A 12,961-nucleotide genomic window follows, 5' to 3' on the forward strand; every position below is an offset into this window, starting at 1 on the left:
GAAAGAAAACATGAAAAAAGTACTGTTTGGGCAAAGGGCAAAGGGCAAATCTTGATATTTACATCCTGAAAAGAATCAGAGTGATGTTTCTTTTAGCCAAACCTGGCTCTTTGGGGAACAATACCAAAGAGAATTTGATGAGTCATCAGAAAGAGACTTTTTCTGTCGTTTTTTTTGAGGGCTCATAACCTCCACAGCAGGGGAGAAGCCCACAGCAATTGTATTTGGAAATACACGGCCCCCATGGCTTTGGAAGGACAGGAAGCAGTTATGTAAGCCTTTAGGCACGTGATGGGCCACTTGGCTAGTTTATGGTTTGAGTGGATAATGAGGTAATAAGAATCGAGTCTCCTGTGACCTTTGTGAGTGTGTGGAAGTGTTGGAGGCAGTTGGAAGGAAAGAAGTTGAGTCAAGATATCCCTTCCCATCATTACCTCAAGTAATGATTCACCACCATCTTCTTTGTGAGTGAAGAACTTCGGTGGGGGGAGGATAGAGATTTCCTGTCTCTTTTTTCCCCTCTCATAAAATATGTATGAGAGAAAATATATGTCTACTTCTCCCCCTTTGATGAACAAAATCCGAGACCTTTCATGAGTCATTTAGTGTATGAAAAGGAAGCTAGGAAAAAATGTTCTGTCCATCAAAGTCAGGAAAATGCAAGGCGGCTTGCCATCTGTGAGGCTCTGGGTGAGAAATTGGAATCTGAAGGAATTTAGGGGTGCAGATGTACATTACTTACACGGTGCAGTAGTCACATTACATTTTTATACAAAACCCAGTACACTGTGATCCTCTGAGGTCGTGGTTGAAACAAACCCAGGAATGTTTCTATACCCCAGTGTTGTTGGGGGTACTTACCGTGTTTAAGGGAGAACAGCTCTGCAGAGGATTGGGCTCGGATGGAAAGGTAAAAATCCCCAAGGAAGTAATCCAACATGAGTCAGAAGGCAGAGAACAGAAGAATGAGAAGCCCGAGTGTTAATCTGCGAGATTTTAAGTTTGAAATCATTAAATGTATAGAAGATTTTGAAGTCATCATGAAAGAGCAGGACATTATGATTTTTAAAAAAAGAATATGCAGAACTGAAAAAGAACTGGTTAAAATATAAAATAGATTAAAATTAAAACATAAAGCTAGATGTTACTAATGAAAGAATAAGTGAACTAGAAAATAGATCTATGGGGAAATCCTCAACTGTAGCCCAAAGAAATAAAAAGATGCAAAATAAATATTAAAACAAGATCCATAACCTAGAGGTTAGCTTACTAATGAGCTAGTCCACAATATGTGAAACAAAAAAGTTTGGTGAAAAATGGTTTGCGCAAGTCTTTAGGGAATTCCTAATTAAAACAGTCAGCACAAAACTCCTATTAAAGTGTCAAAAAAAAAATAAATCCCAAGCAGTTACAGCAACGAGCATGCTGGGGGAAAATGGCAGAGCAAGAGGAGCTCTCATTCATTGCTGGGCAGAATGCAACACGGTACAACCACTTTGGTATACAGTTGGGTGGTTTCCTGTAAAGCCAAATAAACAGAGTCTCACCATTCGATCCAGAGATAACACTTCCAGGTACTTACCTAAATGGGTTGACAAGATGTCCATTGCCCATCAATGTTTATAGAAGCTTTATTCATCATTACCCAAACTTGGATGCAACCAAGATGTCAATTCAGTAGCTGAAGAGATAAACAAAATGTGCATCCAAACCATGGGATACTATTCTGTGATGATCTAGGGGTCCAGGAAACAATACGGAGGAACTGCAAATGCATATCGTTCAGTGAATGAGGACAATCTGGAAAGGCAGTATGATTCTGGGGAAGGAAAGGTCTTGATTTTCTTGTCCAGGCTGACCTGGATTAAGATCCTCTGACTTTATACATCCAGAGTAGCTGGGAAGACAGGTATGAACCACCACACCCAGCTTTTAAGTTGAGACAGGGGTATTTCTACCTTCTTACTGGGGATGGCTTCAAACCATGAAATTTCCCACCAAAATAGCTGAACTTAACAGAGGAGAGCCACAGCACCTGGCAAGCAGAAGATAATTTTTTAAAGGCCAAATCCTAGTCAAAGCGCCATAGTTTTCTGATTGTAGACAGTTGGCATAAGGACTAGACTTTTAGATCAAAGAATTTCCTCCTAAATAGAGGCCAGATAAAAATGAACACAAAAGCAAGACAACGTAGTGTCACGCAAGTCTGCTTTTTCCCATTGAGAAACCCACCTGCTTTAATCACCCAATTGAAGCGAGAGGTGTTTAGCTTTCCAGGGAACATTTAGAGCAAAAGATGTCTTTTTTCCCCCCAATTAAGATTTTGTGCCTTAAGTATGCTGCTTTGCAGGTGACTTTTTGGAGCCGTTCTGGCTGGATGTATTATACAGAGTTTATCACGTGCCAGCATGCTGCCAGGTATTTCCTAAATAAATAGCATCAAACGTTACTATGCCTGAGAACGTACTGTGAACCAGTAAGTCTTTATATATTGGTTGAACCTCAGAGCACTTTTGCTAGCTGGGCACTGAAAGCACGCACCTGTAATCCTAACTGCTTGTGGGAAGCTGAGACGTGGAGATATAAGTACAAAAACAAGCCCAGGCAGGAAAGTCCATGAGACTCTTATTTCCAATTACTCACCAATAGAACCAGAAGTGGAGCTGTGGCTCAAATGGTAGAGCACTAGCCTTGAACAAAACAGCTCATGAATAAAGCCTAGAACCTGAATTTAAGAACCAGGACTGGCGCGCACGCACACACACACACACACACACACACACAGGACACTATTGCTATACCCAGGTTTATGCCATAATTATATATATATGTATATATATATAAAATCTATAATCCAACCTGATCTCATTGTAGCCATAATTGGTATCATTACTGTCATGACTCAAGTGAGCCTTCCAGAACCAGTCAAGCTCTCCACCAGCCTTAAAGTTACACAGTTGCCGAGTTGCCACACACACACCTGTCCCAGCCCAGCAGTTTCCATTGCAACCCCAAGCTGCACAGTCTGGCCCTTACTGTCTGCGGGTGTTGTGTTCTGTGCAGGTGAGATGGAGGAGCTGGAGACACTGTGGCTCACAGGGATCTGCCACAACGAAAAGAACGAGGTGATGAGCAGCCAGCTGGACATCGACAACATGGCGGGCGTGTTCTACATGCTAGCGGCGGCCATGGCCCTCAGCCTCATTACCTTCATCTGGGAGCACCTCTTCTATTGGAAGCTGCGCTTCTGCTTCACGGGCGTGTGCTCTGACCGCCCAGGGCTGCTCTTCTCCATCAGCAGGGTCAGTATTTCCAAAGTAGCACAGGGCTGCCAGAGAGCCAGGCACTTGGACTTCTCTCTGAGGTCTGGACATGTCTGTCTCTGTTTCTGTCTCTGTCTCTCTCTGCCTCCCTCCCTCTCTCTTTCTCCTCTCCCTCCTTTCTTGGGCTTATCTAAAGAGAGTCTAGACTGTGTGCATTCATAAGCCAGGGTTTGCAAACTCAAAGGACTGCAAAAGCCAGAAAGGTGATGGGAATGGATGTCACAGGCTAGAGGCATGAGAAGGGGCTGGGAAGGTGGCTTAGTGGTAGAGCGCTTGCCTTGCATGCATGAGGCCCTGGGTTCGATTCCTCAGTACCACATAAGCAGAAAAGGCCAGAAGTGGCGCTGTGGTTCAAGTGGTAGAGCACTAGCCTTGAGCTGAAGAAGTGAGGGACAGCGCCCAGGCCCAGAGTTCAGGCCCATGACCAAAATAATAATAATAATAATAGAGGCATGAGAAAAATAGCACAAATGAAACATAGCAACCAGTCCTGGAGAGAACAATAAGGAATCCTGGAGACTGCGGCAAACCGCATATGAATATACCGCAGAGGAGGTAGCCAGAGTCAAGCCTGGCAAAGTATTGTCTTATGGGAATGTAGGGCCAGTGCTGTCAGGTATTTTGCTTTTCAGAAGCAAATGTGCCACCAAACTGCAGGTGAACTTTTGAGTGGTGGTGCACACCTATAATCCCAGGGACTCTGGAGATAGACGCAGGAGAATCTCAACGTCAAGGACAGCATGGGGAAAGTTAGGAAGACTCTGTCTCAAAATCAAAACTAGCCAAAAGGGATGGAAGGTGTAGCTCAAGTGGTAGAACAATGCCCTGAGTTCAATTCTCAGTACTGAAATTTTTAAAAAAAGATAAGTAATTCCATTTAAAAGGTGTCGGTCAAACCCAGCCCCCATATGTGGCCAGCATCACTAGATCATATGATGTCATAAAATGTTACACTCCTGGGGCTGGGAAGGTGGCTCAGTGGTGAGCACTTGCAAGCCCGAGGCCCTGGGTTCGATTCCCCAGCACCACATAAGTTAAAAGAAAAAAAGCTGGAAGTGGCGCTGTGGCTCAAGTGGTAGAGCGCTAGCCTTGAGCTGAAGAGCTGAGGGACAGCGCCCAGGCCCAGAGTTCAGGCCCCACCACTGGACCCCCCCCCCCAAAAAAAAGTTACACTCCTGTGTGCGATGTTCCAGGAAAACCCAAGCAAGTCAGAATCCACAGGCAACTCTCTGCCACGTGTATACACCCGTAACAACGCACGAAATACGTGCAGTGCGCACAGAGCCTGGAATGAAACATAGAAGGAAAGTGCCAGAAGAGCAGGCACACTCATAGACCACAACACGTGCTCAGCCCAGCCTGAGCAGCAGCCCCAAGTACACGCCGTGTGCAGCACACAATGCAGAGACGTGTTCCATGCCCCCTGCAGGGCGCATGCGTGTCACCATCGGTGTACACACGACGTCATTGGTCAGTTACGAGAAAGATCATGGAATGCCCTAATGGAGCGTTTATATTTGCTAAGCACCACAGAAAGGCTTTATAATATTTTTAAACTTCATTTAATCTACAAACCAGCTATGAGCTCTAGTTACTCTTATTAGTCCCAGACTGAAAACAGCAAAATTCAAAGATAGAAAGAGACTTGCCTCAGGTCACACAGCTAGTAAGGTGAAGACAGGATTTGAATCTACACGGAGTGGTACAAGCTAACGCAACAAACATCAAATTCAAAGGAGGAAGACAATTTGTTACACTTCATACGACTGATATATTGAGACAGACAGAACAATAGACAGATCTGTATGTGACTTACATACCATGCTCACATGAAGCAATGCCATCACTTAGCCTGTAAAAGAGTACACGTGTATACATGGATCTTATACCTTTCAATCTGTCTGTCATTTACCTACACATTCCCTATCTATCCATTCAACCATCTAGAACCTATTCATCCATCTATGTACCTACCTGTCATCTGTCTTTCCATCCATCCATCCAGCTATGTACCTATTACCTACTACCCACTATCTATTCATCATCTACCCATCTACCTACCTGCTATCTGTCCTTCTATCCATCCATCATCCATCCACTTTCCTATCTATCCATCATCTATCTACCACTCATCATCTATCTATCAACTATCTATCCATCCATCTACCCATTCATTCCATTTACCCACCTTGGTAGTTTTTTATATTCATCCTGGATGAACTTAATAAGTTAGGATTTGAAACATCTTGGTAAAAACATCTATTTGGTGTGTTAATGTTTATTGGGAAAACTAAATAATCTCTTCAAAGTAAAATTGTATAATCGTAACATTTAGTAAGTTTAAGAACTCTGGAGATTTTGAAGGTACACATGAGCTTAGCAAGGATTTATTTTTGCCATTCAATTGCACTTGAAACTTGGGTTCTGTGCAAATACATATTTCTTAATTAGCTTGATGACATCCAAACACACAGATTGCTTAAAAATAACGGCGCACACGCATATAGCTAGGTATTATGCCAACTTTAAACTAATTCTCCCAACCAATTACTAAAGGCTTTTTATATCCAAATGATTCCGAGATTATCTTGAGCAAATGAACACTGTTGCCATTTACTTGTGAATTCTGCTTGTTGGAGGAAGAGGAAGCCAAATTGGTAGGAGCATCTCTATGAGAAATGAACTAAGTCCATCATCCCTTACCAAGCACGTGGAGGGGCAGGGGTAGAGAGGGGCCAGGCAGTGAAGGACCATGCTCCTGGGAAGGGAGCCCTCAGCCTCCACTGTTCTATCCTTGAAGGCATCAGGGATCCCCCCCCCCCACACCCTTGTATACTAGCTCTCTTTATCCCCAAATAGCATTTGTTTTTTGTTTTTTGTTTTTTTGTTGGTTGCAGGCTTGAGCTCTGGGCCTGAGCACTGTCCTTCAGCTCTTCAACTGTAGACTAGCGCTCTACCACTTGAGCCTCAGCCCCACTTCTGGCTTTTTCTGCTGATGTGGGGCTGAGGATTCGACCCAAGGGCCTCATGCATGCAAGGCAAGCACTCTACCACTGAGCTACCTTCCCAGCCCCGAGCATTTGTATTTTAAAGCAAGTGCAGCCTGACACATACATCACATTCTCTTTGCTGTCTGTTTGATAGTTATGTTTTGAGACAGGCTCTCGGTATATATGCCCAGGCTGATCTCAAAATGTCCATCCTCCTGCTCAGCCCCCTCAGTTGCTGGGATGACATGCATGGCCACCACACCCAGCCAGAAAGCCTCTTTCCTGTCAGCAGAACATCGCAAGAAGAAGAAATGATGTGTCCGTGTAGCGTTGGGTCGCATGCATCAGTCAACTTCAGAGTTTAGGTTTCTTTTCAAGCAAGTTGATCCCTGAGGCTTTGAAATCCACATCTCCCCCAAGGCTGCACAGATTTCCTTTCCGTTCACTGATATTCCAGCCAATAGCCTTAAGGCTCTCGCTACGTAACCCTCCTTTGGGCTCAGCTTCCCTGAGAAACTCCTAGGGACTGCAACATCCATACAGACCTGGGACCCATGAAGCCAGGGAGAGGGCAGGAGCCCTCAGAAGCCCTGGGTCTAACATAGAACTCTTCCTTCCCTGCTGTGGCTTCGTCTTTTTTTTTTTTTTTTTTCCTTTTAAACACCACTTAGGAAAAAATTGCATTTTCCTGACTGTGAGATGCTTTTAACTTGCGTGTCTCCTTTGCAAAATATTCCCCTTCCATTTAGAAGAAAATAAATACTCACCGTCCCCGCAAAACCGACCACATCGGCAGTCCCTGAAATGTGACAAATAGGAGACATAGCACAGCCAGAAGCTGGGGAGCTGGGCCGGCGGCTGCCTCCACCGTGAGCTCCAGCAAGGGGAAGGCTGGAAGGAGGATGGAAGCTGCTTCAAGCTAATCCACAATCAAGACCACACGAAGGCAGACCAACGTGCAGCGATCGGGCCGAGGCTGAACAGAACCAACCCAAACGTGGGGCCCTTGCACCTTAAGAATGGTTTGAGGGGTCAGGTGCCCCTCAAAGGAACAGAAAAAAGAAATGGTCCACAACAATTTGTCAGCTCTTGTTTTATGTGGCAGAATCCACTTCCTACCTGGAAGGCGTCTGGTTTCCAAAGCCCACAGACTCCTGCCGGAATCGATGAATAATAGAGCAGGGGGAAATAGAGAGAGAGAGAGAACTGTGCAGGGAAGAATGAAACTCTAGCCTCGTGATTGATCGGGCTCCTTGGGTAGAGTTTGAGCTGTTGATCTAACCCGAAGGCCAGTGTGGCTTTCCCGAGCAGACCTTCCACATGAAAGAGTAACATCTAACTCTGGCCCCTTTGACAACGCGGCCACTGTGTGCTTCAGCTGGTGGGAGAGGAGAAAGCACAGCCCGGAGGTCACCTGTCAGCCCGCCAGGCTGATGGGGGGCCGGCTGTGAATTGTTTGATCTTGTCCTCTCGCCCAGCTCAGCGCTCCCACTTCACAGCTGGGGAAACTGAGGCCGATCCACAGAACCTATGGTGACTCACGAAACCCACCTCTAGTGGGTTGCAGGTCTCCAGAACTCACCGCAGCCCGTCTGGAAGATGAACCAAGGCGAGTGAGGGCTGTTGCCATCAACACTGGGGCCCCAGGCGAGCCCGCACTCGGCCTCGGCCTCCTCTTTTCGGCTGCACCCAGCAGGACAATCAACATCTGGGAGCTGGAGAGGAAGGAGGGCACCGCAGCTTTCCTCCCGCCCAGCCTGCTCCCCGCTGCAGGCAGGCCTACGTTGCTCTGGCATTCCCAGTCTTTCAAGAGGGCAGGAGAGGAACCTGCTAGGACAGATCCGTAACTACTTCCCCCTCCCCCATAACCCTAACGACAGGAAGAGAAGGCAACAGTTTCCCATCCGCCGGCCAGGAAGGCTGATCTTCACCCACAGTGAGCAGAGACCCTGTAGCTCAGACAGAGATGAGATCCTTCTGTTACTGAATGAGGAGGGCCGCAGGTTAGTGATGCACCGGGTTAAGCGACACGGCCATGTGAAAAGTCTGGCTCACGTGGGTGATTTCCGCATCTGAGGCGCAGATCTTCTGCAGCCCTGGAAGCAACAGGAGGAGGAGCTAGCTAGGTGAGGGCCTGTGGCAGGATGAACAACCAGCCACACGTGACGCCAAACAGGAGACAGAAGCAGCCATGGCTGCAGGAAGGCACCATGCTAGTGCTGTGGGCCTCTGGGAGCCTCGACCATGAAACTCAGGTCCCTGAGGGATAGAAGAAAGGGATGCTTCACCCCAAAGCTGTTGACTTCTTTACAATTCCAAGAAGGCTGCAAGTGGAGATGGTGTTTAGAAGCTGCGAGAAAAATGCCACCATGCAAATGAGTTGAGCGGGTCACGGTTCCATGAGCATTCTGCAGGTTAAGCCGCCATGATCAGAATGCACAGTTAATCATGCATACTCTCCCAGGGTTAAAGCCTCCGTCGGCAGTAGCTGCCCCGTTTGCCTGACAAATCCCTTCCTGAGCTGGCTTCCGGGCAGTCTTGGGAGGACCAGGTCAGATCCTACACACATAATCCGCTCGCTGGCTTTAGATGTGACTGCCGAGACCCAGGGTAGGGGTGGGGAGAAGCGGGGGCGGCAGTAAATCCAGATGTGATGATGTTCTTTGGCCTGTTTTACTCCAGCGTGAATCAAGAGCCTCATCCCCTTGATAACAGCTATACAGTTACTGTTTAGTGAAATCCAAGACTTTCTTAAGAAAGGTAAGGAAAATAAGGAGACTAGAGAGGTCGAGGTGGTCACGTTTTAGCCGTCTAAGACCCTTTCCACCCTCCAATGCCCCAGATGTGCTTAAAGGAAAATCACTGCATCGCTGCTCAGTCTCAGGTTAGTAACATCCCCACGTGATGGTAAGAATCATCCCCAGCTCCTCCTACGTGTGCATCTGTCTCTCCTTATTGCCCTCTTGGACTTCGTGCCTCTTCTTAGACAAATCAGTGCTTTCCGGGCAGAAGCTCTCTTTGGTTGGCCGGCTTGGCTCTCGTACCTTTTGGCATACAGGTAGGGGTGATTTCTGAAATGAATCCTTTCATACCAGTTGAGTTTATCCACAACTCACTCTGGTCTGGGTGTGTTGGAAGGGAAAATTAAACGTCTTCATGAGCCAGCTTGGGGCAATAAGATAACCCCGATGTGTTAGATCTTTGTCCCATCTATCGAAGGATGACCATCAGAGTGGATCTGTTGCCCTAGGGCTCCTGCCGGATGTCCGTGCAATCGATTCGTAGGGGCTGGTTTTCAGTCTGTGGCTGACACTTTGTGCTGTTCCCTCACAGGGCATCTACAGCTGCATCCACGGAGTGCACATCGAAGAGAAGAAGAAGTCGCCCGACTTCAACCTGACGGGATCCCAGAGCAACATGCTCAAGCTCCTCCGCTCCGCCAAAAACATCTCCAACATGTCCAACATGAACTCCTCCAGGATGGACTCCCCCAAACGAACGGCGGACTACATCCAAAGAGGGTCCCTCATCGTCGACATGGCGTCCGACAAGGGGAATCTGATATATGCAGACAACAGGTCCTTTCAGGGGAAGGAGAGCATTTTTGGGGACAACATGAACGAACTCCAGACGTTTGTGGCCAACAGGCACAAGGACAACCTGAATAACTACGTGTTCCAAGGACAGCACCCCCTGACGCTCAACGAGTCCAACCCCAACACGGTGGAGGTGGCCGTGAGCACGGAGTCCAAGGGCAACTCCAGACCCCGGCAGCTCTGGAAGAAATCCATGGAGTCTCTGCGCCAGGATTCTCTGAGCCAGAACCCGGTCTCCCAGAGGGATGAGGTGAGTGTAGAGAACAGGACCCGCTCCCTAAAGAGCCCCAGGTACCTTCCAGAAGAGGTGGCGCACTCCGACATCTCGGAAGCGTCGAGTCGGACCGCGTGCCACAGAGAGCCCGACAACAATAAGAACCACAAGACCAAGGACAACTTCAAAAGGTCCCTGGCCTCCAAGTACCCCAAGGACTGCAGCGAGGTGGAATGCACCTACCTGAAAACCAAAGCCAGCTCCCCCAGGGACAAGATCTACACCATCGACGGCGAGAAGGAGCCCCCTTTCCAGCTGGAGCCTCCCCAGTTCGTGGAAAGCCTGGCCGTCCCCGACACCTACCAGGATCACAACGACAATTTCCGGAAGGGCGACACCACGCTGCCGGTGAACAGGAACCCCCTGCATCGCGAAGACGGCCCCCCCAACAACGACCAGTACAAGCTGTACGCCAAGCACTTCACCCTGAAAGACAAGGGGTCCCCCCACAGCGAGGGCAGCGACCGCTACCGGCAGAACTCCACCCACTGCCGCAGCTGCCTCTCCAACCTGCCCACCTACTCGGGCCACTTCACCATGCGCTCCCCCTTCAAGTGCGATGCCTGCCTGCGCATGGGCAACCTGTACGACATCGACGAGGACCAGATGCTGCAGGACACCGGGAGCCCGGCTGCCCGCGACGAGGCCTACCGGCAGGACTGGACACAGAACAATGCCCTCCAGTTCCAGAAGAACAAGCTGAGGATCAGCCGGCAGCACTCCTACGACAACATCCTAGACAAACCCAGGGAGATAGACCCGAGCAGGCCCTCCCGGAGCATAAGCCTCAAAGACAGAGAGCGGCTGCTGGAGGGCAACTTGTACGGGAGCCTCTTCAGCGTCCCCTCCAGCAAACTCTTGGGGAACAAGAGCTCCCTTTTCCCCCAAGGTCTGGAGGACAGCAAGAGGAGCAAGTCCCTCTTGCCGGACCACACATCCGACAACCCTTTCCTGCACACGTACGGGGATGATCAGCGTTTAGTGATCGGGAGATGCCCGTCAGACCCGTACAAACACTCCCTGCCATCTCAGGCCCTGAATGACAGCTACCTTCGGTCATCCTTGCGGTCGACCACGTCGTACTGCTCCAGGGACAGCAGGGCCCCCAGTGACGTGTATATTTCCGAGCATGTTATGCCTTATGCTGCAAATAAGAATAATATGTACTCTACCCCCAGGGTTTTAAATTCCTGCAGCAATAGACGCGTGTACAAGAAAATGCCTAGTATTGAATCTGACGTTTAGAAGCTTCCATTAATGTTTTATCTCTAGGGAAACACGGAATGGTCAGCGTTGTGGAGGGTAAATGTCGGAGGCCCAGTTATGCCCTGCTGGGAGAAACGGGGACTTAGGGAGGTTTTTTTTTTTTTGTATTGATTTATTGATTTATTTTTCTTGGCTCTTTTTGCACATGGCTCCATGCCATAATCTTCACTCAAGGACCTTGTGGGGTGTGTGCTGAGCATGGCCGATAACGAGATAGGTGAGTCCTTAACCAAATATATTATAAAAAAAAAAAAAAGAAGAAGAAAAAGGTTTAAAAAAAAAGAAATATAAATATAGGCAAGTCTCTCAGACAAGCCTGCTAGGTATGTTGGCAATAATGATGCATTGGTTGCTGGTGGTGATGCTAGGATTTTTCTATAGTCCAAATTCCATGGAATCCAGTCCACCGTGTAATTTCCTCATTCAGAAATGCTCATGGTTTATCTCTAATACAGAATAAGCAATATGGTATGCATGTTAATCTGACACAGACAATAAGAATGAAGAATGCATCTGCACCGTAGTAAGACTTGACACGTGCAAGGGGTTAGGAGGTGTGGCTTGTGACCATTCTCAGCTTCCTTGTGATGCCTTCCATCCCCGCCCAGGCCCAACCCCAAGAACTCCAGGCTATCCCCCCGACCCCGCTCCCCACCCCCCAAAGAAGTGTAAAACTCAGTGTGTTCGTGGAACTTTTCTGATGTGCATTATAGTCCTTTTCCAAGGACACGTCTGGGACAAAAAAAAAAAAAAGCCAGAGGGACTCTCAGACAGAGAGCTACAAGAACCTTTTTGGATGTCGATGTGTGTATCCACTCACCCTTTGCTTCCATGGTCTTGCTCGGAGCTTCATAACCTCACGCGTCTGTGTCTCCGCCCTCTGAGTGTGGATCTTCCGTGTGTGACACAGTGGCCGTTGTAGTTTTTATCCTGAAGACTCCTGTGTATGTAAGTTTTGCGTTTCCTCACTTTTGGTGATGACTCAGGGTTGTATAGTATCTGTTACCCCGTCCCTCCCAAGAGTAACCCTAACTTGTCCTGTCCCCGAACAGCCACGGTGGTGTCTAATTAGCTGTGTGTTGCTGTTGCCGGAGCTGTTAATGTGGTTACACGTGCCAGCCGCCATATGTGTACTGTGAGCTATAAAGAAGTACCCGGCCATCTGGCCGCCCGAGGCTAGCATGGTTTTAGGTTTTCTCTTTCTGAATGTCACAAAACTCTCTTGGACACTCTTCTCTTTCCCCCTCCATCCTTCCTCAAATCAAAAGCCTTCGAATTCCGAGACACTCATGCATCTCCCCCAAGTACCCTCCACACTGTGGATACACCGAGCGAGACAAGTCATTTCTCTCTCCTGAAATATTCTCTCTCCATGGGAGCCAAACTGCTTTGTCGGCACCAGCAGAGACTGATGGGAATTCCTCCCTGCATTTGTCATGTCTGAGCCATCTGCATCATCCCATCCTTACTCAAGTCAAACCTGTGCACAGAGGATATGAATGACACCCATTA

General features: G+C 48.1%; 1 protein-coding gene across 1 annotated transcript in view; it reads left to right on the top strand.

Annotated features, from left to right (window-relative positions):
* Window positions 1–11,520, top strand: part of Grin2a (glutamate ionotropic receptor NMDA type subunit 2A) — a 285,992-nt gene extending 274,472 nt beyond the window's left edge. The window contains exons 11-12 of the mRNA XM_042698360.1: window positions 3,064–3,302; window positions 9,647–11,520. Coding sequence (XP_042554294.1) covers window positions 3,064–3,302; window positions 9,647–11,428 — 2,021 coding nt within the window. The 3' untranslated portion in view covers window positions 11,429–11,520. The remainder of the gene's footprint in view (window positions 1–3,063; window positions 3,303–9,646) is intronic.
* Window positions 11,521–12,961: the final 1,441 nt, after the last annotated feature.

This window comes from Dipodomys spectabilis, unplaced genomic scaffold, assembly GCF_019054845.1.
Source record: "Dipodomys spectabilis isolate Male_0828 unplaced genomic scaffold, ASM1905484v1 ptg000231l, whole genome shotgun sequence".
NCBI classification, from domain to species: domain Eukaryota; kingdom Metazoa; phylum Chordata; class Mammalia; order Rodentia; family Heteromyidae; genus Dipodomys; species Dipodomys spectabilis.